The sequence below is a fragment of the Leptinotarsa decemlineata genome, unplaced genomic scaffold (genome assembly GCF_025532065.1).
Source record: "Leptinotarsa decemlineata unplaced genomic scaffold, Ldec_3_MD MMD2_tig00000199_RagTag_RagTag, whole genome shotgun sequence".
Taxonomy (NCBI): Eukaryota; Metazoa; Arthropoda; class Insecta; order Coleoptera; family Chrysomelidae; genus Leptinotarsa; species Leptinotarsa decemlineata.
The window spans coordinates 17095697-17122965 of record NW_027412544.1 but is presented as its reverse complement, the minus strand read 5'-3'; the positions used below and the strand labels follow the sequence as shown (position 1 = coordinate 17122965).

Below are 27269 nucleotides of genomic sequence, written 5' to 3'. Positions count from 1 at the left end.
AGAAACTAACTGTCTAGAAGATACTAGTGGGATTCTATCTAGTAGTACAGATGCAGACATAAATAGAATGAAGATTCTTGTCGAAGTTCCAAAAAATCCCTATAAACCTTTGAGAGTACAGATAAATGATTATAGAACTCTAGCCACTCCAGAATTCCTAAACAGTTCACAATCATATGAGACATTTATTGGGAGCTCCTCGTAGTAATGATGAAGTCAGATCATGGTCACATATTTTTTGATCGAACCTCGTGCAGAGGTGCACAGCAGCTCTTAGCCGACACCCTTCTGCCCCGCCACATGGCAGCAAAAAATAAAATCTCGACCCGAAACATCAAAGACACCGCTGGGAGTGAATCTACTTCTGTTTACTTATGTACGGTGTCACTACATAGTATAAAACAAAGTCGCTTTCCGCTGTCTGTCTCTATGATACGGGTATTTTTTATAGATAGAATGATTCAAGAGCAAGGTTTATATGTATATAGTAGAGAAACAATGATTATTTAGAGGTTTCTAATGTGATGTCGCAAATAAAAAATTCTTCCGCTTACATTGCAAACGCTGGCTGAACCCTACGAGATAGATTAAAATAATGTACTACAGTATTGTACCCCTCAAAAAGGGCTACAAAAAGCCCGCGATGGTATATATCTTTGTCTCAGGGATAACACAAAATAATTATTTTTTATCCTTTACTTTTTTCGAGAAATAAACCGTTATTATGGTAATTATTATTTATTTCGATAAGAAAAGGTTTGTTTATTATTTTTGAAAATCCACATAACTCTGCAACAGATATGCTTAAGTGTTTGAATAACTTTCGAAAGACGACATGAATAATAACGTAAAAACTACATGTCACATGACATGTCAGTCATAAGCGGTAAAGTTTTACTTTACTTTCGTTTCCAAATGAAAGTATTATTTGACAAAAATAATAAAGAAATCAGTTCAGTCCTAAAATGCAAAAAAAACATTTTTTCATAGAAAAACATCAACTTTGACAGGTAACGAATAACATCTAGTGATACGGATTCGTGATAGTTATTGGTCTAAATCAAATCAAAAACCCATTCAGAGTTTATTTTTGTTATTATAAGTGTGTGAATAACAAAAACCCATATGTTGTTACCTTAAGTGGTATCACATAGTGGTGAACAAATTCAGGCCATCTCTGTATAATACCATTACAAATCAAATCATGAATTTCTCCACGACCTTCATGAAGAAAATTTTAAAATGTGGTCACATGAACAATCCGTTTACTATAGAAATTTAATCAAAATTCAATAATAAAAGAGATTTTAATTTGTACATTAATATAAATGAAATACTGATGTATATTTATTTCATTTGCAGATAGTTTTCATATAAAACAGTCAAAATGGTGATAGGAACATGATATAGATCAAAAACCATTAATTTGGGATAACATTCATTTAACCAACTTATTTTTCAGTCTTGATTTTCTCAATAGTTCTTGTTCATACTGCATTTTTATTTCCACTTTTCGTGGTAACGGTGGAATCACATTCTTCAACAATAAAGAAAACAGTAAACAAACATTCTGAAAATATTGAAATAAATTGAAGTGTTACAGTTCGTTTGTCATTTTTTGCAAGTTATCACCTCCAACACTATAAAAACAACTGATTGGATAGCAATTTGATGCCAGAAGTCAAGGGTTAGTTCATATTTCTGGGGATGCGTTGGAGGATATCTGTGACCCTGATAATGGCAAGTATCAACAATTTCTCGATTACTTTTAGCCATATTTCTTGGAAAATCCTTCACGGAGAATTCTAAAATAAAGCATACCTAGATCACGAACCGAAAATATATCTGGGTGAAGTTCAAGAAATAATAGAATTTTAGTACGGGCTGAATATTAGTAATACTAATAATCAATAATTAGAAATGAAGCATTCAATACGAATCAAATACAGATGGGAGAATCTTTTGACCAACTGACGATTACAGCAAAATATATCTTACATACATATAGTTGAACACAGTACGAGAAATAAACGTTTGTTTGAAGGTGGTTGACAATGTTTCGTGGTGCATTTTATTAGTTCGGACTGCTTTTGTCTAATATGATATAAATTGATTTGAAATCCCTGAAAGAATCTGTTAAAAATGAAAAAGATTAGCTGAAAAATTATATTAAGCAAAAAACTGAAATTAAAATAAAATAACATACAAGCAACAACCAAAAAATAAAAAAATGAAACAATAAAACATGATGAAAATTTAAAAATTATTACCAAGAAATGAAAATTAAAAAATTATTAACAAGAAATGAAAATTAAAAATTAAAAGATTCCCAACCAAGTTATGTCACGACGTTTCGATTGTTAGTATCCACAATCGTCGTATTCCTCCGAGATCTGACTATTTATAGGTCATTCGAGTGCTTTCACCTACCCTTCTTCCCTCTCTCTACGCTATTGTATAGCGAAACACGTGTCGCGGTTTTTGTAAAAGCCTTCATAGGCTTTCTACAGTTCTATTCAATTAGAAATAACTTGTCCCCTATGAAACTTCTGCCGGATAGAAGCGGCAATGACAATAATTTTGGCGATTTTACAAGATTTGAAAAAAATTACAACATACTCCTGAAAAACAAAAAAAGCTAGCTAACGAAAGTTGGAAAGTTATCAATTTCAAAAGAAACTATGCAACAAAGAAATATCTCACTCCAGTATTTCTTCTGATACGTTCAATAATTTTTGCGGGCAGGTAGGTTCATTTCAATTCTCTCATATTCTGATTTATTGGAATTCAACAATTTAATGTCCCCTGTAGTGCGTTTTTTTAATCCAGTCACTGAAGACAGTGTAAATTCGCTAAATAACTCGAAAAGTCTTGATGCATTTGGTTTTTAGCAAATCCCATTTGGGTTTCGATAAAATTGTTTCACACTTGATGATGTATTGAAAATTGTAACTGACGTGATCGATTGCATGAAAGTAGGAAATCATATAGAAATTCAGTTATAAGAAATCTTGAAAGTGTTTGATCGTCTCTCTCATGAAATCTAAATACAAAAATTATATCGTTAAGAAGTGAGCGAAATATTTTCAAATCATATTCAATCTTTTTCGAAAAATCTTCTTCGAGCAGTAACGTTAAACAATTTCACATCACACTTCAAACTTTTCATACATAGTGTTCTTCCGAAGGTGACTGTTGGGCTCTCCATTATTTTTTATATACGTCTTGCCAAATATATGATCAATTGTAATTCAGTTATGTTTGCAAGTGATACCAATTTTTTCTACTGTGAAGGACGTGAAGAAATGAATAGCGATAAAACAAAAATGATACTTTTCCAGACGGTGTCACAGATCTGAACACAAGAGTGTTGAAAAATAAAATAGCCTATCTGTAATTCATATATCCATGTTCATATTGCAGAAAATTAGAGAATTAACTGTCTTAAAGAAATTTATTTCTAACAATATTTCACTATCACAAACTAATTTATATTCAACCCTCAGCAACTAACGCTTAATTTATCTTCATTATTTGAATTCTTTGTTTAGCCGCTCGATTCGCTTTCTGAATTCAGACTGCCCTCTCTGAACAAGGAGCCGGCCTTTTATATCGGAGAAGGTCCATCGTAGAATTCTGTAGTCGTTTCGGGACTGGCCTAGACTTTTCGTGGTGGTTTCAGACTGCATTATTTCGCGGCGAGTCATGTATTTATTCGATGGATTGGCTGGCGTATGGGTCAGGGGCGGCTTCAGATTCGTTACAATACTAAGACAGCTGAGAACTGTAGCAAGTAGCTGCTACTTCTCTCTGTTCCATTCGTGTTTTTTGTTTTGAATTTTCAGTCTACAGAAAAGGGATCTGAGAATTTTTGCTAATATGAGTTATAGAGATCATTGCCAATCGTTGTCTTGAATTGAGAAACATGCTGCTACCATATTTGTTTCTTTTTTGTGTGCTTCTTGTTCTTCAACAAGAAATCGAATTAATTGACGAAACATTTGGATACTCATAACTATCATAAGAGAAATGCAAACATATATGCACAAATATTTTTCGTCTGGTGAATTATATTCAACTTGGAATACTTTAAATTTGAAACATGATGACTCAACGTATATGTTGAATGCGTGTCTTTAAATTATTTGTTCATAATATTTTTGTATTTGTTCTTCAATATTTTTCAATATCGATTTTCTATATTAACAGTTTACATATTTATAATGACTTGCTTCGAACATTTTTTCACAACAGAATGACGTCAAATAAAACTGTTTTTTCATTAGGTAGCCTGTAGTCATCCAGGTCACAATATACAGCTCTGTAATCATCTTCTGGAATATTCTCTATGGCAGCCATAATTAGTTGAGATTGAGGTTGCCCGTGAAAGATTTCCACCTTAATAACCAGCAACCTCAGCCAACGTATCGTCAGCTATACTCACCTAACACTACGTTAGATTTAGCCATGCAGGGCTTTCTTTGTCTCAACTTTGGGTGAATCATCGCATCGTTTGAATAGAAGCGTTTGCTGATAAGTTCAGGGGAATTTTTCTCCTCTACTGATTCAGATTCTGCTTCTATTTCCCGAGAATATCAGGCAGATTTGTGAGACATCCCACTCTTGGGGTTGCAGTAAATTACTTTCTGGCAGCACCACCTAGCCTCATTGGATTGTAAATAGAATCAAGAGTTGAAGAACTGAGAAGATCGTGTTCTCGATCCGATATACACCCTAGAAATCTTGGAGTCGTTTGATCAACATCACTTCTGTAGATTCAGTTGATGTTGGGACAGGTTGTTATTTTCAAGTATGAATATATTTTTCAAAGCCAATCAAATTCAAAAAGTTTTAACTGAGCAGCAAAAATATACTTCATCAATCTTCAATTAGTAAACAGTTGGTTATAATTATATTTCGGAAGGGTTTTGTAGAAAAGGTGAAAAAGTCATCGTCTTGTAAGTTTTATAAATCTATTTGATGAAACTGTTCTACCAAATACTTTATATTTCCTTTTTATTGAATTTGATTAAACTCAGTCAATTTTAAATAAACGTAGTTTTTAAATTTACTTGAATTGCAATTATATCATTTCATGAACACTGTCAACCACTTTCAAACAATAATCATTTTATGAACTTCACCCATTTGTGGAAAACAATTTTACCCGATAATGTACTATTCACGTATCCAGTAAGATTCCCATAATGTCTTCTATAAAGATACCTTGGAACCAAGTTACTGCTGTAGGCGATCAACAAGGGCTGTAAAAAACAAAACGGTTATTGTAAATCAGTGATTTCCACAAAAAGCAATGGTATCCAACGAGATGAATAATTGTTCACAGCACATGTCAATGATCAAAATTTCAAAATAATATTCAGCAGGATGTCATGTTGTCATGTTCCACAAAGCATAGATTTTCTTGTTTCAATATCAGGAAGGATATGATATATACAGTGTGTAAAAGCCAAATAAAATAAATTATTTATTTCGGTTACTGTACATATTTAAAAAATCCCGAAATACGTCAAATGTAAATTATAATTTGCCATTTTTCAACGTAAAAATGCCACCCATACCTTCAACCCCCTTCGAATGACAGGTACAATCTCTATTTTTTCAATAGAAAGTATAGATTTGTGATATATCGTCTGAAAGATCTCGTCATTCTTTATTCAGAAATGTTATCGCTTTCAAGTTTATTGCAAAAATTAAGATAAAATAAATTAAAATTATATGGTTACCGAAGTTCGATAAAATACACTCAAAAACTAAAATGTAATGCAAAACGTAATGAAATGTAAAATACGAAAAAGATATATGAATGTTAACAAAGTAGATGTTCAAAATGTTCACCGCGAACGTCTTGGCAACATCCTACTCTCAAATAAAATTGTCTTCTTACATTATTTAACAAAGTCATTCAAATCTTAAGATTTAGTTTTTTACACATTGCTCTTCACATATCCCCATAAAAAAATTTCTAATTAAAGATCAGGTGATCGCGCTGGCCATTCAATTCTCGCCTCCCTATCCACCGATTGGAAAATGTTAAATCGAGGTATTGCCGGATATTAACTTGGTAACGCAGTGGTGCTCCATCCTGTTGATACCATATCGTATTAACTGGAACTCAGGGGTTTCCTGGATCAGGATATAAATTTGCTAAACATGGAATGACATCATTTTGAAGTAGTCCCAAGTAATTATCAAGTTGTTCTTAATAAAAAAAGAAACAGTGATATGGTTTCCTGAAATCGTTGCTCAAGCATTAACCTTTTGAGGGTATTGCGTGTGTTCTCTCATGTATTGAGGATTTTCCGCTGAAAAGTAACAGCAATTTTGCCGATTAGCATGACCGTTAAGAGACAAAGTACACTCATCAAAAAACATAACGTCTTCTAATTGGATGATATTTTATATAGTATGTCCATCATTTGCTCACAAAAATAGGTTCCTTCATCAAAATTGTCTTCCATGATCTCCTGAATATAGTATAGGGATGCCTTTTATTTTCTTTTAATATGTTTACTATCGATGTATGGCTATGTGGATTTTCCTCAAACTCAAGCATCACATCTAATTCAAGTTCATCACTAATTACATTGACAGCTGCTTTTTTATCTGTCCCACATGACCAAGCTCGCGAAACTGTTTCTCTATTTGGCTTATTGTTCCTTGAGATGTGGGCGGTAAATTAGGAAACTTCCCATGAAATAGGAGAGCTACTTCCTGTTGTGTTCTGGTTTTATCTCCGTAAATAATCATTTGTCAAACTAACGAACTCCAAATTTGAATTAAATTACTGACAACTAATGTTGTAACATACAACACAAGTTGACAAGGAGTTTCAAACTAACGTTACCACGATTTTTTTTCCAGTATTTTAAAGGATACCATCTAAAAAAACATTGCTATGGTTTTTGCTTACTTTCTTATTATCAATATTTCAACATTTAATAAGTTTCGAGTAGGTATATTGCAATAAGTATTGAGTATATTTTATCGACTTTCGGTAACCACTATATATTCTTTGAAAGACATGTTTTGTGGAGAACTTAAACCTTCTTGCTGTTTTTTGTTTATTTTTCAGATTGTGGAAAGTTTTATACCTAAAAAAGAAACAGGTAAAAATTATATTTCAAAATTATCAAGAGGACAATTTACATACTACCGCAGTGAAATAAAAAATCTCACATTTGAAATGCAGCCCAAAATAGTTATTACTAGCATAACTGTGTTCCATGTTTCTATTCCACTGTTGTATTTAGGAATAATTCTCCTCGACTTCTTCAAGAGTTTCATTCCATCAAATCTGATTTCCAGAATATTATTCAGAAATGCCAAAATTGGAGCAATTGGGAGAGCTACTACGAAAAACGTCATGAAAGCGTATTGGAGAACTGAAAAGTAAATTTTGAATACATGAAAGCAAACTTGAAAAAATTATATGTGGCCCTGGAGTAATATTGAATTGACTAATGATAATACAAAATCGCAAACAATGACAGGCCACAGCAATAATAATAAACGTGGAAGAATAGAATAAAATTGAACTCAAAAAATACTATAACATCTGAATCTGAAGATAGGTTCTAGTTATTATAATTTCTATCCACTTCTTCATCTTATTCTTCATCTTAATTGAAAGCTAAGTGAGATAAATTACGCAGAACTTAGAAACGAGTATAGAATATAGAATTTCCACTAAGTTTATTACTTGTTACGACAGGTTTCGGTTTATTAAACCATTTTCCAGTAATTCAAGTTATTTGAAAATGGTCTAATAACTTTAGTCACTTGAAAATATTCTAATAAACCGAAACCGGTCGTAACAAATAATAAACTTGGTAGAAATTAGGCAAAAGTTATTTTCTTTATTCTATATTCAATATGAATTCCTACAAAATAAATATGTCATCAATCGAACAACTCAGAAAAGAAATAGAGAAATTCAGAGAAGGTTAGACAAGATGAACAAAATTAGGGAGAAATGAAATTATACCCCAATTCATATTCCACCAGTTGAGGTAAGTCTCATTCACAGATTGGTTGTCAGAACTTCAAGATTATTAGTCATGATTGGAAGAGATCTGACGTATTTATTATGTTTTATGAGGCTTGGGAAAAATTGCAGTTTCAGACATTTTATGTTTTTTTCCCTTTTCATGACACTCGCTTCAACAAACTTGTTTTCTGGTTGCGTCTGGCCTTAGTTTTGGTAGGTCATAAATTGCATGTATCTTGGGACCCAATGCTTCACATTGGCATTAAACTTGACAAGCTGTCTATGACTATATTCAGGCATGTCTGCACTTACAATCTATGTTATACTATTTATATTAGGTATCTGCTGAAGGACAGTGCAGTTTAGCAGTTTAGCAGTAGCAGTTTAGAAATTATTCTTGGTCTATACTTGCTTTATTGAAGCCATTTCTTGGTTATTTTCTGAGACAGTCTCTTCCATGTGTGTTGCCAGATATATTTTTCCACTCGTTTTCATATCTCTTTTTGAAACATTTTGAGTAATATTAATTTTAGTATCCTCACACCGAATGTATACAGATTTCAATTCAAGAGCTACCAGTAGACAGCTGTTGCAGCCTATTGGGCATCGTCAGTACCAGGCAGGCGGCCTTCTATTGAAGACAAAATGTGAATAACCAAGAAAAGTACTTGATAATAATTTTATTAAGAAGGAAACTTCTTAAATAAATCTTTACCTAACCTTGGAAATTTATCTTCAAATATCATAAAACTTTTTCATAATGAACAGAATATCAAAATATGCCAAAAAAATGTTAAAACTATAAAGAATTTCAATACTAAATTGTAAGATAAAATGGATACTAGAAAAAATGTCAAATGTGATTTATAACATTCCTTGTAACAATTGTAACTTGGATTATATTGGAACAACATCTAGAATTCTAAATGATAGAATAACTTCACATAAAAGTGATTGTAAGAATAAAAAAACTGACATCGATAATCTCAGCAGTGTATACAGTAACTTACTAGAACTACATCAAAAACATAATAATAATGAAAGTTGTATCAATCAATAACTCTTTCTTTAGAGTCAAAAATTATGAAATCATCACACCCATTGAAAAATGACATTTATGTGAAAGTATGACATTTGTCAAACCCAAAAAAATCCTATACATGTCAACTTTTTCCGTCAATTTATATGTTCAATTATTGTTTTTCACTCATTTTTACTGTTAGTAATGTTATTCAATGCCGAAAAATTCACAACTCATTAAATTATAGGCCCTGAAGAAGCTTCCCACTAGAAGCGAAAGTTTGGCAAAGTAGAGCAGAGTTTGATTTCTAATTTTTTGACTGAGAGACCCCGTTAATCCAGTTTACTATACATTTATGGTATGGTATGACCAATCCATACCATGAGCAGTCAACGAAAATCAATTTGGTCAAACAAATGAAGAACCGCATTCTGCAGATTTCCTATCCTTCTTTTCATAATAAAAATTTAAATATACTTTTCCAATTATTTATTTACAACTCCTACCCGGATCCTCTACTCAACAATAACAACAAGTTAGATATAAATCCTTTAGAGTCTGTGATTGTCACAATTGGAGCAGATCCACCTCCAGTTCCTATACTTTTCTCTTCCTCACCATACATAAGTGATATGACTGACACCCAAGTTATGCAGAATATTCGAAGATTTAAATGTAAAAATAGCTTTTAGAACCATATTCACCATTAATAAATTATTTTCGAAACTTAAAGATAAAATTCCAATCAACTTTCAATCTCAATTAATATATTCCATTCCATGTTCAAATTGTGGCAGTGAATATATCGGTCAAACGTCAAGATTACTCAAAGACAGAATCAGCCCACATAAAAGTGATAGTAGATTACATCCTGAGAGATGTGCTCTCAGTAATCATGTTTTCAAAGAAGGTCATGAAATGGACTATAATTCAAAAAAAATTTAACAACTGAAAGAAATACATCTAAAAGAATGTTTTTGGAAATGTCATTTATATCACAATCCAATAATTGCCTTAATAAAAGATCAGACATTGATCACCTCAGTGAAATCTATGCCTTTTTATTAGACATTCACAAAAATCTACATAATTTCCAAACCAACAAAAATTCTGGTTTTTCATTAATATAATTTCATAACATTTTAATATTTTCTCATTTGACAAACTTCCAACCTCCCTATGGCAGGGTTTTACTTTCATTTAACAACACCCCTTCACTTGTTTTCCTCAAGGAGGATATTGTCAATTAATTAACATATTTGATTTTTGGGTTTTTCTCATTGAGTTACTTACAGAACAGCAGATGTCTCTAATCACACTTGCACTTGAATAGTTCTCTTTTGTTCCATAGTTTTATCATCTACAAACATGAAAGCTGACATTGTCAATTGTTTTGTGTCTCTCTCTTTGGCTTTTACCGGTAATCCATAATTTTACAACAAACAACGATTTTTAGTAAATTTTATTTCAATATTCTTCTTCGTATCCAGTGAGATGTCAACCTCTTTTAATTTAATGACTTGTTTATTGTATTGACATGTTTCAATTGTATAAATGTAACATTCTTTTCGATACGGCCAACCTTACTAACAGTAAGTTATGACCATTCATATCAATAATTTTTATATTCTATCACCATCATACAAATTTTGTACCTTTTCCCTGAAGATGATAATGAATTTTATCGAAATATTGGAATAGCTTGTGTTCTAAGAGTATACTTCCGTTCTGCTGATCACCCAAAGATAATTTACAAGTTTTGTTATTAACTAGTCAGCAAAGACTGTCCTCCCACTAAAGTATATATACAGAGCTATTCAAATTCGTTTCTGTACATGGGGATCTCGTAAACGATAAGATATAGAATGTCGGTTAAATTGTGGCAAAGTTGGTATTTTACAGACCTATTAAATGATGTAAAAAATCGAATATAGCTCTTTTGGTTCTGGAGATATACAGGAAAAACCGAAATTTCACCAATTATTTTTTTGCCTATATCTTCTTTATTCGCAGACATATTGAAAATCTGTCCACATTTTGCTATTGGCACTTGATGTGGGCTATCAGAATATATCCATGAATCTTTTATATAGGGTGTCATCTGATTTGGACCCCCATCTTTGAATTTTTAAATACGGACCTGTATTTTTTGTTGTAGTATTCGGATCGTAGATGTTCACTTCATACTGAGGAATTGAATTCTATTTTATATTTGGGATTTTTTGGTAATATTTGATTATAATTGGGTGAATTATTCCCTTTTGAATTACGGCCCTGGAAATTGATTAACTCAGTTAAATAAAAACACAATAGCTACTTTCACGTCTCCCTACGTACCATAGAGTTCTTAGAGAGTTTTTTTTTCACTTTTAGGCACCTATTCATATTTTTTCATATTCCCATTATTGGTCCTTTCTTTTTTGAGGAAAACATTAATGCGCAGAGGTTTCTTAGAATTTTTAAACACACAGTTTTGGGATGCTATTCACGAGCTGCCAATCAATGAACGATCAAAATGTAATTGTCCAGTTAGATGGGCGTTCAGTTCATTATGCCAGAGCTGTGAGGCAATGGCTTAACGAACATTTTCCAAACCGATGGATAGGCCGTGGTAGTCCGTTTATAGAGTGACCACCCAGATCTCCAGACCTCACAGTTTTGGACTTTTTTCTCTGGGGACTTCTCACACAAAAGGTTTACAAAAACCGCTCAAGAGATAGAAATGAACTTTGTGCAAGAATTCGACAGGTATGTGCAGATATTAGCCTCAAGAACTAAGGAACGTAATCAGAAACATTCGTAAGCGCTACGACACATGTATCGAAATACGTGGTGGATTAGTAGAGGCTACTAGAATATGAGTTAGAATTAATTGTTGCACTGAATCGAAATATTTCAATAATTAGTTTTTAGTTACGTTTATTAAAATTTTTTGCTTCATTGTTAGTTGAATTGTGTGAATGTACTTCCGTTATTTTCATTAAAAATATTTACGCTATTTGTTTTTTTTTCATCTGGCGGCACTTTATTGTTGAAATAATAAAAAAATTATATATTGTGACTGTTAGCTGTGTGAGTTTTCGAAATTTTGAGTTGTCATAACTTTGTTAATAATGAATATTTTTTCATGAAATTTTGGTCACACCTATTTGGAGGCACTCTGAATCCAGTGGCGTAGTAATTTTTTCAATAAAAAATCGCTAATGAAAAATCCCGATTTTCGACTTGGAAAAAATATCGTAGTATGCCCTGAAACTTAATTAAACATTTAAAATTTTGTCCCAAGGTAGATTAGTACTTGACATTTAAAAAAAAATTAAAATCGATTTAAAACTTCAAATTTCAGGAGGGTATTTCCATTAAAAATGGGTCACACTGTATATATATATATATATATATATATATATATATATATATATATATATATATATATATATATATATATATTTATTCATTTATAAAACGAAAGAATCACATTCTGAAATTGAAGATAGTTTTTATGAAACAAAAAAATATCAAAACCATACCCATTTCTATATACTCGTTGTAAAGAAAATGTTTTTCAGGTTTCACAAGAGCGTAATCTTCTTCCCATCTACTAATAGAAATATTAGGATCTTTAGGTGCTCTTCTTCTGATATAAACTCGAATATATCTGAAAAAAATTAAATAGAGTAGGTATAAATAAGAAAATTCAACTTCCTGTACTCACGGAATCAATATTTCCCAAAAGAGCCTCTGCAAGTTATTGATTCCCATGATTATGAATAGCTGCATGCTTAAATTCACTAAACAACCACTCAAAGGACAGACATCTACTTTGAAAAGTCCTAAAAGTGTCCACTGAGTTATATCGCCCGGATGTGAAAAGAATTTTCCCTAAAAATTCAAATATCTTCAGTTTAAAATACCAGTAAAGTATTAGTAAAAATTCGCCTGAAAGAGGGCATTTTGTCTTATAAAGTAAGTTTTTTTATTTTTTAACTCATTTCTTCAGGATGTCGGTCCTATGCTGTACTTCGAATACTTTCTATTGTATATCAACAAGAAAAAGAAAAAGAATCCAATATATTGATTTGCTGACGACAGCACCCTTCTCTGAACATTCGATTTGGATTCCAGGACACAGGCTGTGGATGCAAATCTCCACCGCCAGCAGTAGGTTACATATCTTAATGAGGATCTAGAGTTGATTTCGATTTGGGGTGAAACTAACCAGATTCCATTCAATGCCACGAAACCACGAACCAGATATAATAATGTCAGGGCACATAATTCCTGGTTCTTCTTCGATAAGTTTATTTAAGGTTAAAATGAACATCAATATGTCTTGGCACAATCATGTCGCTGGAATTGCAAAAGCTGGTTCTCAAAAGCTTGGATCAATGTTCCGAACCAGAAAACTGTACCTACACACCTCAGCAACTGTTGATGTTTAATAAACCTCAGATTAGACCTCCTTTGGAGTATTGTTCTCATGTATGGAGCTTCGCCCCTAAGCATACCCGAAGCTGTTGGATTCCATCCAGAAACGAGACATCCGCCTGATTGCAGACACGAACATCATTTGCAACATTGATAGTCTGGAACATCGAACAAATTTTGGAGATTTGTCTCTTCAATAGATACTTTCACGGGAAGTGTTCAAGTGACCTGGCACATTTGATTCCATCAGTACACCTCAAACTTCACTGTTTAAGAAATCTTTCATTTGGAGAATTTCGTTTATGCGGAATAAACTTCCTGAGAAGGTTTTTCCAAATGGCTTTGATCCCCAGCAATTCAAATGCAATGTAAATCGCTACTTTCGCACAGGCACCGCTCTGACAGCGCCTTAAGGATAGTGCTTGTGTTTTACCCTTGAAAAAAATATGGAAGCAGTTGTTTCAAAATTACTCTTTCTTTCATATAATTCAATGTTCATGTGAATGTAGCTGTTTCTGGAGGATTTTTTTCTATCAGTTTGTATCTGAAAGTAACTTCTATGCACTTCATTTCGAACTGAATTATTTTCCTTATTTCTACTATTTTTACATATTTCACTAATAAACAAATTATACAGTTACTAAGTGACTTACTTTGAAATATGCGAGGTATATGATGGGAAAGAATATATTTCCAAATGTTAATATTATAACCTTCATGAAATAGCGTGCCTCCAATTCATTTTGGGTCCTCGGATTTTCCCACTCTGTCAATTTTCGGCTTAATGTATTCCTAATCTGAAATAAAATTGAAAAAATTTTCTTCATTGGTTACTTCAAGAAACGTCTGAAGGAACACATCGAACACAGAAAATTGTGTTACGAACGAAAAAAAGTTATTTTTGATTCACAGGATTTTCTTGATGTTGTTACGCTCATAGCGAATATAATAAGAAGCACATGCCGCGTGCACCTGAGCATTGAATTAATTACGAGAATTGAACGCGAAAATACTAAAATACTTTCACGAATAGATGAGAATATTTGACTGTGACAGATATTAGAGAAAGAGAGTAGGTAGTCTATGCCAATCAGTGCAAACAACAATTAATTTAGAGAAAAATTATGAAATGTTCGAATGAGTTAGTTAGCTGTATCGATTTGGATTCAGATTTGTCAATATCCTTAGACAAATAAAAGTCTAAACAACTTTGGGTATGCATTTAATGACAATAGCTTTGTATTTATGACTCCTATCTGATTTTATTCACGTTAATTCTAAATGAAAGACATCAAATTGAAAGTAGATACTTACAGAATTGAAAAAGGTCATAATCAAATAGGTCAGAAAAGATGACGTCACCGACTCAAATAATTCTAAATTTTCTCTGTACATGCTATTTGTGCTTCTGTTTCCATAATACAGAACATTCAATCGGTACTGCATAATGATAACGACTCCCAAGGTATATGCTAGAAACTGTAAGAACGTTATATTATGGGTCGGTCGATTTTGTGCAGTAGGTATCAAAGACGTTGTGGCGGTTTTTAGATATCAATTCTATTGAATACAGGATAGAATACAATAAGTTCAATCTGAAGAATTTTTGCCAAATATTTTTTAACGATTCAAATTTGAAAAGCAGTATTTGAAATTCTTCAAAACAATCTCAGATGAGTTGAGGAATTTCTAGCTGGGGAGTTGAAAATAATATTGACATGATAAATTTTGTGAAGAAAGTGAAAACTAAATAAAATCAATTATATATTCACAGAAAGATGATTCAATTTTTTTTTAATAAATAAAATATCAACTCTAATGGTCTCATGCACATGACACTCGATATGAAACAGAAAGAACTTCAAAAAATAAAATTCATTCAAAAATTGCACTAAGAAATTTTGAATATAAAACGAAATACCGAATGAACTGAAGAAAATTAAAATGTTAATAAACCTCAGAATTTCATTACTGAAACCTCTAAATTTGTTTAAACCTTCTGAATTATCAAAATCAAGCTAATTTCCAGAAGATCATGTAAACTGTAGAATACTTGTATAAGTTTTAAGTTTGCAAATATTCATAAATCTAATATTGTTTTGATTTTTTGTGGTGCCAGGAAAAATAATAATTGTCATTTCATTTCCGACTTATTTCTTTTGTTCACAAAGTGGACTATGGACTAAATTCAACTTACCATAATCAAAAATACAAAAACCGATACTATGTGAGAAATAGTTTTTTGGGCAAAACTAAAATAATACTCAGTTTCTCCTGTTATTGATGATACTCTTTGAATTTTTGCTGCTTGGATGAAAGCAGCTCTGAAAAGAAGAAGTTTGCAATCAATGAATACAAAATGAAACGGTGATAAGATTCTCTAAATTCTGAAACTTTGAAAACACTCTGTTACCCCTTCAGTTTCTGCTGTTGAAAACTACGATAACTCAGTGTGTTTGTGTAAAACTGTTCATTAATAAAAATCAACTAAACCTTCGAATTTCTTGAATATCATACTCTAGGAATTACATCATCTAAAAGAACAATTCGTTCAGGCCAGTCTCAACACCCTACACAGTATGTTAATGGACTGACACCTATCAGAAAACAACTACTCCCCTGGCTAATACCACGATGGGCGTTGGATTATATCCGACAGGTGTCAGTGCAGGATTCTTCACTGAAGTTATTCCTGCATATGCTGTTGGCGATACAACTGCCGCAATAGATTTTCAATTATTGGAACACACTTGCAGACCGGTTTCGGGCTGTTTGGCCACTCGTCAGTGCAAGGTAGTGTATATCATCAACATAAAGTCGATGATTTCCGATAATTGAAAATCGAATTCCGTCAGAGTATCATTCCTCGAACTAAGCTGAAGACTACAACAAACAACAGGACTAGGACAGGACTAGGAATTACGATTCATTCAACTAAAAATTTTAAGTTGAGAAAATAATCTTTGACATATACTAATAGTATATAGATGATATTTGCAGTTGAAATTGCCAATAAATTTGTGTCATTATTGTGGCATTATTAAATTCCTATTATATTAGTTTATGGTTTACTAAGTGAAAACAGGAGTAAACCCTACTAAATAACTAATTCAAGTCTTTCTCGAAATATTTTTCCATAAGTTTGTCGGGAGATATCATAAAACTGGTGTGCTAAGAATATGAATATTCATCTTGCTGACATTTATTTCAATAATAAATCTTCATCTTCGAATCTTTTCTGAAATTTCATTTCGACAAGGGCCTCAAAAAATAAAGAAAAATGAATTTCAAAAACATCAAGTAATGGCCAAATCAATCAGAAAAAAAAACGAAATATAAAGTTACGTCATGTTAAAATTCAATTCGAAAACTTGAAAACTTGGGGAAATTCTTGATTGAGTTGAAAAACGAGATATTCCAAGTCAGTCACTGTTTCGCGAAGTGATCTCGGTATTTGGGAGTTATTCGCGTTTTATTTGGCTAGTTGATTTGAGGTAAAGAAGGTTAGTAGAGTACGAAAGTCAGAAGTAGGTCAGTTGAATTTCCTACAGAGTATGGGAAAATATTTGAGTAGATTGAAATACGAGGTATTGCAAGACATCGGGTTGAGACGTGTTTTGATGTTTGGAGAGTGTGGGGAAATTCTTGAGTCATTGAAATACGAGGTATTTCAAATACCCTGTGAATAAAGCCATACCAAAATAGTCCTCCTCATAAGCTTGTAAAAAAAATGTTGAGTTTTACAACTTGATTCCATCAGAAATATACAGGGTGTTTGGTAGCTGGGTGCAAACCTTTAAGGGGGTGATACACTAGCCCATGTAGAACATATTCATACAAACATTTTTATTTTCTAGCGCGTTTTTGATTTTTAAGGGAACTTTTACGATTTTTAGTACAAAAACCCAAAATTGGTCAATTAAATGTTAATAACTTCGAATCTTAACAGAAATGTCCGGTTTTTTAAATTTATTTTAGTAGTCTTATATGTCCCCAATCGTACTAAAGTAGTTTGAAGCACCATTGTGTCCAAAAGAGTTATGTACAAAGCATTTAAACTTTACAAAAAAAGATAGAAAATAAAAAACCTGACCTTTGATGCCAATTAAAAAAATAAATAAAATACATACAGGTGTTCAGATACCTTTAAAAACATGCTAAGTTATTGCTCTTTCGTTTGAGGTATCATTTACCTAGTTAAGTCTTATTAATTAGGGTACCTGAACCAGTTATCCATATTTACATATGGATTTTTGTGGAATTAAAGGAAAAAATGTTTTGTACTGTAAAAATTTATTGTTGGTGTTCAAAATGTCCTCCACCATTGCGTATACCCTTTCTACAACGATTTCGTACTTCAGTTGTGGTTACTTTCATTTGCATTTCCTGTTTCATAATTTCAAACGCTGCCTCTATTCGCTGAAGTAATTCTTCTCTCATGGTGATTTCTGTTGTGTATACGAGTTCTTTCACCCGACCCCACACAAAAAAATCCAACGGAGTCAGGTCGGGCAATCTGGCAGGCCAGGGGATGGGTCCGTCTCTCCCGATCCAGTTGCCAGGAAAACAGCGGTTCACGTGTTCGCGGACGCTTACAGCCCAATGTGCTGGGCATCCATCTTGCTGAAATGGGATCGGCCTGTCCGTGTCCAATATTGGCACTTCGGCATCATAGAGTAACATTGGCAAGTTGTTTATCATGAATTCGAGGTAATTTTGTCCATTTAAATTGTCAGGCAAAATGTGTGGGCCAACCAATGTGCGTCCGATAACCCCAGCTCACACATTTATTGAAAATTGTCTTTGGAAAGAAATCTGAAACAAAAATGCAATAAAATTAGTTAATTTAGGTAATTAAACACGTGTTGAACATGGGTAATGAAATAATAATAATTAAAATCATTTATTTACCTGTTTTTTCCAATTTGGATTGCTGTCCTTATCAGCCCATTCATGAAGATTGTGGAAATTAGTAATTCCTTCCCTTGAAAACTTCGATTCGTCAGTCCAGAGGATGGACTTTAAGAACACGCGTCGTCATTATCTGCGTTTAGCAAAAAACGGCAGAACCGTATCCGTCTCGCCGGATCCGTTTCCTCCAAGCCTTGCACACCCGTGCCGTGAAACGGATATTTCTTTTCGTTGTGCATCGTACTCCACATTTTCCATTTCGAAAGGTTTAAATCTCTCGCTACAACTCTGATGCTGGTGGTAGGATCCGCTTCGAAGGCTGCGAGAATTTGCTCCTCAACATTAACATTATGTCTTCCTGGATTTACTGCAGGTTCAGCATGATGAATACCAGATTCAGACAGCCTACGATATGTGTTGGAAAACACACGGACGTTAGGCACTCTGCAATAAAATAACTCATTTTTAACGTCTTTTGAAGGTGAAAATGGCAAAATTCAACTACCGCTACAATTAGAAATTAATTTACCTGCGGTTCGGGTAACGTTCTTGGTACAAACGTCGTGCCAGAGATGCGTTACCATCAGCTCTGCCATACATAAAAATGATATCGGCTTGTTCATGACTCGTAAACTCAGCCATGGCAGCACACACAACAAAAAGTTCGATAGTCCAAAATAAACAACACCTGCAGGAGCGAAAGGCTACAACCGAACACGGTGAATTACAAAAATGGGGAACACAAAACCAACGTCTACTCGCAACTCGAAAGGGCAAAGCAGTGACTAGAGAACTTGTTTGACCAACCAAACCGACCCGGCGAGGGGTCCAAGATGATTACTCAACTCAGGTACCTAAAAATTTATAAACTCAAAAGCAAGTTTATGGCCCTAGCATAAGGTCTAAATCATAACAACAGAATGTATTCCAATTAATGACTAGCTTCAAGTCAAATTCTTTGTTGTAAAATGCCACCGGCACCGGCCTTTGTTCAGTTTTCTCTTCTTTCAAGTTGGGCTAAGTTTCTTATTATTCCATGTTAGTCTAAAAATAATATCGCATATTGCTTTAGGATTTTCGTTTAAAGGTTTTTGAGCTGAATTTCATTTAAATTACTTTCTTTTAATTTTTCAAATATCCATATTTACGACCTTCAACTGGTTCAGGTACCCTAATTAAAAAAGTTTGAGACTTAGCTAGGTAAATGATACCTCAAACGGAAGAGCAATAACTAAGCATATTTTTAAAGGTGTCTGAACACCTGTATGTATTTTATTTATTTTTTTAATTGGCATCAAAGGTCAGATTTTTTATTTTCTTTCTTTTTTTTGTGAAGTTTAAATGCTCTGTACATAACTTTTTTGGACACAATGGTGCTTCAAACTACTTTAGTACGATTGGGGATACATAAGACTACTAAAATAAATTCAAAAAACCGGACATTTCTGTTAAGATTCGAAGTTATTAGCATTTAATTGACCAATTTTGGGTTTTTGTACTAAAAATCGTAAAAGTTCCCTCAAAAATCAAAAACGCGCTAGAAAATAAAAATGTTTGTATGAATATGTTCTACATGGGCTAGTGTATCACCCCCTTAAAGGTTTGCACCCAGCTACCGAACACCCTTATAAAGCTCTTGAGACATATAGAAAAGTCTTCATAATAAAACAATAACAATTTTTGTATTCAGTGCTGAAAAAACCAGTGACAAAATCACTTCAAATGGGCAGATGTCAAGCAATCTTTCATTTTGTGTCATACACAAATTGAATCTTTATACAATTTCTGTTTGAACTTCAAATAAAGTGTTCAGGGAAGAAATATTACATCACTGGCAGGAATTATACTCTGGATCAACTTCTGGTCAGAGATATAGGATAATTCAGGAAAATCCGCAAAAGTCTCCGTGGTACAGATATGAAATTAACAGAAACTTCATCAGATCAATCTGCAGAATGCGAACTAGACACGCAATGTACCCAGAATATAAATTCAGAATAGGATTAGCCGAAAATCCAAATTGCTCATGTGGAAAAATTGGTACGTTAGATCATCTAATTCTAGAATGTATCGAAAATAAAGAACATTTTGATAACCTATACGAAATACTGAAAAGTGAAAATATGATATTCCCAATAAGATTGGAAGAATTTCTAATCGATAGAAAAAATACAAATCTTTTTAAAATTCTATTTGAATATATCAAAAAAGTGAATTCAGAATTATAATTTTACTTTTCAGTGAGTATGTATTCTCTGTATATTGTAGAATAAAACTAACAGGACTACCAGCTAGCTTATAAGTCGCGTTCTGTCACGTCCCAAACGAATGTAAATCCATTCGTATATTGTAAGATGAGGATAAGAAAAACAGAAAGAAGGAAAAAAAAAGAATGGAAAAAATTAAAAAGAATTTTTTAAAAAAGGAAAATTAAAACGAGAAGAGAAAAATGTGTACATATTGAAATTCTTAGATAACTCACATAAAACAAAAAATTAATAAAAAAAATAAAAAAAATGAAAGTAAAAAAAACGAAAATAAAAACAAATATTGAAAAATGAATGAAATAGCAAGAGAAAAATAAAAAATTGAAAAGAAAAAGAAACACAACTCATTAATACTAACTAAATACTAACCTTTAGAGATAAATACGAATGTGTTATAAATCTATAAAATATCAAAATAATGTAGAAATTTTACATGTTAAAATAGACTGGCAAATTGGTTATACCAACGCCATTTGAACTCATCACACACACACACTTCAAATAAAGTGGAAAAGGAAAACTGTTATTCTACTCTGAGTCAAACTTTCGCCATCATTTTGGTTTTATAACCTACGTCATATATCAATCGACACATCCTTCGATAAAGTTAGTGAATACATTCGGTGGAAATCTATGTAAATGTCTTCATCCATTTTTCAATCAAAGTGGTAGTGAGCAGGAGTATCTATTAGTCATGCAATTAATTTTTAATGTTCGATCGTCACTAAACAAAACATATTTCATAATTTTGATTACTTATGAATTTAATTCAATTTGATATTATAATGTTCACGGAAGTATGACTTCAGCTCTCTTGCAAATTATTTCGTATTAATATGAGAATTTTTAATGACTCAAACTATCAGGGCTAATTTATTTTTCTCATTCTGCACGTTTCCTCAAGTCTCTCATATACTACTTTCAATCAATAGAATGTATGCCGTTCGCTATCCTGATTCACGGAATGTACGTCATTCAGGAACACGGGAAACTACAACGGATGCAGGTCTGGGGGCCTGCAATGTCACATATTTACCTGAAGATGAATTTACTGCGAAAAACTAACGACTCACAAAATATAATCAGAGGAGCATTTCGCCCTATCACGAGATAAACATTAATTGAATTGAAAAGTAACTGAATTTAATTGAAGTAATATTTGATTTTCACACAGTTTTTGTTGGCAGATATTTGTAATATTATTCGTATTTTTTTTTTTTCATGAGGAAACGAGATATTAAAATTGCATATAGAACAAGTAATGCGTTGGGAAAGTTAATTAAAAATAATAAAGACAAGATATCCAAATTCGAGGGGTGAATGAATTAAAGTGTGGAACGTGTCCTAAGGTATTTATTCGTCAAACTGGCAGATCATTTAGGAATCGAATCCAGGAACATCATATGAGCTATGCAAATAAGAAAACAAGTTCAACATATTCAAATCATCTTTTAGAAGAAAATCATATCTTTAACGAAGAGTTCGAAATTTTATACATATAAAATAGAGGTTTGAAACTGAATCACTTGGAAGCAATAGAAATTAATGAACTTAAACATTCAAACATTCTAATGAATGACCAAATGGATTAGAATAGATCACCATTATTGAACTTGTTTTCTTAAAAAAAAACGAGTAGAAGTGAGGTAATATGCTTCAGGTAATCATAATTGAAGAAGTACCTCAGGTATATAAACGTTGTAGAGGTTTAGGTAATTTGATTGAGGTAGTCTCAATTGTAGTTACCTGTGGTATATAAATATTAGCGTAAGAAGCAACTTGTAGTATTCAAATGACTGTTGAAGAAACTACTGTGTTAGCGAAACATGTCGTGATATATTTCTCAAATAAAGTTTGTAGAAATCAAATCGTAAGGTGTAGTTTATAAAATTCTTTCATATATACACAAGTTCAATGTATCAGCTTTCCCTCCACCCGATAGTCCACTAGATACTCGTTAGGACAACAAGAGGATTGTTCCGAATTTTTAGGGTTCTTGTTGAATACTCTTCGTGAGCAAAACAATAGCAGAATCAATACTCCTGGCCGCTCCGGATCGAATGATTTCGTACAGTCCATCTCGTCTTGTGTTTGTAAATCTTTTGCTGGAAAAATCCTCACTTGTTTACTTTGTAGTAAATGTTCAAGAGGTAGCAAAAACTTATGTGAATTTCTGGAACTTCATCTAGCGCTTCGTAATATGACTAATAACCAGTCCGTGAAAAAGTTATTGTTGAATCATCTGAAAATTGAATTTTTAACAGTTGATGATCGACTGTATTGCCAAACATGCGCCAATACGGAAACAAGTATAGCTGAGGCACCAGTCAATCTAATAATAACACTGATGATCTTCAAACAACACTCAACCTCTGACGGAAGCAAGAAACTCTTTCGAAGGTTTGAAATAGATATATAGGATAGGAATAGGATAGGAATAGGATATTGGAAGATCAAGATCTTCAGATGTGGTGCTGCAGGTTTTTCCGGTTTTTTCCTGCAGCTGAAAAAGCAAATGCGCCATTGGAATCAATGAAGTCGCCCCGGAGCGCCAATTTATTTTTATTGTTGGTTTATTTTTATCGTTGTTTGAGTCTAAACACGAAATAAATTTCAACATATTTTTTATACATAAATAATTTCTGTTTTAACAAATGAGAAGCCAATCTATATATACAGTGTGTCTCACTTCTCATGGAAACACCCCCGTATCTTCCGTAATATTCGAGGTAGAACGATAAAACTCTCAGGACTGATGAGAATGCTCAAAATGCACCTACCACCCAAATGGGGTTGGCCAAAGTGATATACACTGTCCGCCACTCGCGATGGAACACCCCATTTTTACGGTAAAGCATATTAGGGGGCAAAATAGGCTCAAAATTCCTTCAGATTCGTGATCAGGACTACAAACTCACTACGATTACACTTTTTTCCTGAAAGAATTTCAGTCCTGAAAAATCCGAATTTGTTTCACTTCTCATGGAAACACCCGTATCTTCCTTAATAATTGAAGTAGATTTTTTTTTGGTTTTGACATCAAAACGTGAACGAAATTGTTCAAGAGAAACTCGACTTTTGTTTTCACATAAATAATTTATTTTTTATTTTGTATTCAGGAAAGTTATTCCTTCTCAATAAGAGAGAAAATGGTAATTTTGTAAGAGGAACGGAAACATGTGATCAGTGAGGTTTTAGGATGGTTAATGTTAGTTCATATTCTCATTTTCCCATCATTTGAAAAAAAAGGATATTTCTTCGAAAATTCTTTCAAAGTGCTACATTCAAAATCACATTTTCAATTAAAAAACAAAACAATCAATTTCAAATGATTCAACTGTTGACAATTTTATATTTTCGTGCCTTCTATGAAATTTCCCTCCAATCGAACACATTTTTCTATGCGCCTTCTATTATTTCCTCCAACTCTTCTCAGTTCTCTAGGTGTGATTTCTCTACACGCTTGTATAATTCTTGCACGGAGATATTCCTTATTTGTTGACCTATTTTAATAAACTTCATTTTCAAGTTTCCCCATGAATAAAAATCCAGTGGAGTTAAATCTGGGGATCGTGGTGGCCATACTACGAGAGGGCTATTGGGTCCTATCCATTTCATAAGTAGATTCCTATTCAACCAAACCCATGTTATGCCACTTTTGTGAACTGGTGAACCATCTAACTGAAAAATCATGCTGTGTCTCACATCCAAAGGTAGTTCTTCCAGGAACAACAGTGATTCAAAGAACAACAATACTAGAAACAACAAATGCAATGAAAACCGGTCTGGGGGTTAATACAACAAGATCTTTCAACAATATTGTCAGGTTGACAGTAAATATCAATGAGCAACTGTTTTCCATGGTGATTTCAGGGAACCGCATGATTCAATGAAACTGATGTGATTCAATCCCTTCAAATGATTTCAGACAACAATTCAGCAAGTAGGTAAAATAATCTAAATTCTACCTGTTCACCGAATGCGATTTTTTCTTTAAAAATTAACAGTTGTTTCGGTGTTGCAATGAGTATGAAGAATAATTTTTGTTTCAGATGGTAGAATGTTTCCCCAATATTTTGATAAAAGACCCAGCAGATTTCTTATGAGAAATGGCTTGCCTTGAATTTTGCCGAAATTTTGATATGTTGTAGTTCTTGATGTGCTGATTGAAAGTGTCCACAGCCAAAGCTCAGAATTATACAGTTTTCGAGATGTGATCCTTTGAATATAGATTTTTTCCATGTTTTGCAGTTTTTGCTCATCAATCGAGAGTTCTCACTTCTGGTTGGGATAGAATTTGGATATTCAGCAACCAGAATTACTTTTACAAATAATCTTCTTCAGTTATAATAGATGCCACCATCGATAATTTTTCATACACTGCTTCACACTATCTCGATAATCTGAGAATGTGGTGCTGTGACATTTTTCTCAGATAGGCTCAAAATGGATGATAGCATCTCACATCATCTGTATCTTTCATACCTGAGAATACTCTCCAGATAGAATCAAGGGGTTCAGGTATTGGAAGCGAACTATTTTGCGCAGTAATATGTTTTACCTAAAAATGGGGTGTTCCATCGCGAGTGGCGAACAGTGTATATCACTTTGGCCAACCCCATTCAGGTGGTAGGTGCATTTTGAGCATTTCCATCAGTCCCAGAGTTTCATCGTTCCATCTCGAATATTACGGAAGATACGGGGGTGTTTCCATAAGAATTTCCATAAGACAAATTCGGATTTTTCAGGACTGAAATTTTTTCAGGAAAAAAGTGTATTCGTAGTAAGTTGGTAGTCCTGATCACTAATCTGAAAGAATTTTGAGCCTATTTTGCCCCCTAATATGTTTTACCGTAAAAATGGGGTGTTTCATCGCGAGTGGCGGACAACTAAACTCCACTTTGGACAACTCCATTCAGGTGGTAGATGCATTTTGAGCATTTCCATCAGTCCTGAGAGTCTCCATTCAGGTGGTAGGTGCATTTTGAACATTTACATCAGTCCTGAGAGTTTCATCGTTCCCCCTCGAATATTACGGAAGATACGGTGGTGTTTCCATAGGAAGTGGGACAAATTCAAAATGATATTTTGATACGAAATTTATATCTAAATCAGCAAATTAATTCAGGTGATAAATAAAAATACAAGATATCGTGGACCGACTTATGTGTCGATATTTTCTTATTGAGTAGTCGTTTTGGTGTTTCCAAAAATTTCAGAACAGCTATATAAATATTTATGACATTTTATGAAGAAAAAACAAATACCTCACGCTTCTTTCTCTGGGAACTTCGCTGACATTCCATCTCATCCTCAACATTGCCTCTTTCCGCTTCCACAAGACCATGAATATTATACCTACCGTGAGTAAAAGGATTATTCAATATGTAAATTTTCATATAGTTACGAATTTAAACCTACCCCAGAATGACATGAAGATCGAATATACTAGTGTTACTGGATTTTCGAGAACATATGCTATTTTCATCATGGTGCAATGAAATTTAATTGAATTGAAACTGCACCACTCCTCTGAAGGACATACAGGACATATAAGTTGATTTGAGTTACAAACTTCATCTCTGAAAAAAAGGCAAGTTTCAATTGGAATACCTCAACTGGCTAGTTCCTAAAATACTTAATGAAAGTGTGAGGCTTCGGTTGAAATAATTCATTTTCTTATTATTCTGAATATAGTGATCCGTTACTTGCTGAAAAATGATGATATTATTCATGATAATAATCAAGCAATTTTCACATTTTTTTTTCATACGCGTTTTGCTAACACCGTAGCTTTATCGGTAGTTATAGTACACACACTGGTCTACAATTCTTATATACAATAGAAGTTACCTCACCTAATTGATTAATGGTTAATGAGATAATAGGTAGAATTTGGAAAACCTTACAATCTAAATTTTTGGAGAGCAGGTACATTTTGAATATGAATAATTCTTGGCATCATGAAAAACTTCGATAATGGCAAGTGGTTAACATCATGTTGGTGATTCAATAGGGAATTTGAATGTTTGCACTCATTGATTTCCAGAAATTCCAGCAGATTCAATTTATTTCCTTCATTTTCTGTATGAAGTATGTCGTAGTTGAAATTGAAATCGTGATCATTCTCCAAAAGGTGACGGGCGTAGGTGGAATTGGTCTTCTTCAGTTCTAAACTGAAACCCTTTCTATGTAAACTTCTGGGCCCGATCCGCATGTTAGATATTTTATCTTTGTCAATATTTAGTTTGTTGATCTTTATATGTCTACCCAAGGGGTTACCACTCTTTTATGCATTAATATTTTGTTTATTCAGTTTTTTTTTTATTTTATCTGATATTTTTCCAGTATATGTGAGTGTCTTGAAAGTACCAGACTGGCACGGCTGGTATTATATTTAATGTGAGGGTATACTTAGTTAATGGCTTTCAGAGCGTCAAACCTTGCATTGATATAAATTATAATAAAACACATTTTTTTTAAGAAAAGAGAAATTAAACTTTTTATATTTTTCACCACTTTTTTCTGTAAATAACGTTACTGCAGTTTCGCCCTGTATACGGACAGTTTCAAACTTATACAATAAACTCCTCTGAGTTTATTGTATAAGTTTGAGCTCAGGGGTCGGACGATC

General features: G+C 33.0%; 1 protein-coding gene across 3 annotated transcripts in view; it reads right to left on the bottom strand.

The window, feature by feature from the left end:
• Positions 1 to 1288: 1288 nt before the first annotated feature.
• The window catches only part of LOC111505678 (anoctamin-6), a 56115-nt gene continuing 30134 nt past the window's right edge, over positions 1289 to 27269 (bottom strand). Inside the window, exons 5-15 of one of the 3 annotated variants that reach the window (XM_074173080.1) lie at positions 26057 to 26217; positions 25903 to 25993; positions 15655 to 15781; positions 14772 to 14936; positions 14111 to 14254; positions 12745 to 12911; positions 12560 to 12687; positions 7201 to 7406; positions 5168 to 5264; positions 1633 to 1805; positions 1289 to 1570 (exon numbers count right to left, since the gene is read on the bottom strand). In XM_074173080.1, the coding sequence (XP_074029181.1) occupies positions 1439 to 1570; positions 1633 to 1805; positions 5168 to 5264; positions 7201 to 7406; positions 12560 to 12687; positions 12745 to 12911; positions 14111 to 14254; positions 14772 to 14936; positions 15655 to 15781; positions 25903 to 25993; positions 26057 to 26217 (1591 nt within the window). In that variant the 3' untranslated portion in view covers positions 1289 to 1438. Of the gene's footprint in view, positions 1571 to 1632; positions 1806 to 5167; positions 5265 to 7174; positions 7407 to 12559; positions 12688 to 12744; positions 12912 to 14110; positions 14255 to 14771; positions 14937 to 15654; positions 15782 to 25902; positions 25994 to 26056; positions 26218 to 27269 lie in introns of those variants that run through there. The other 2 variants (XR_012465003.1, XR_012465004.1) reach the window with 2 other exon arrangements.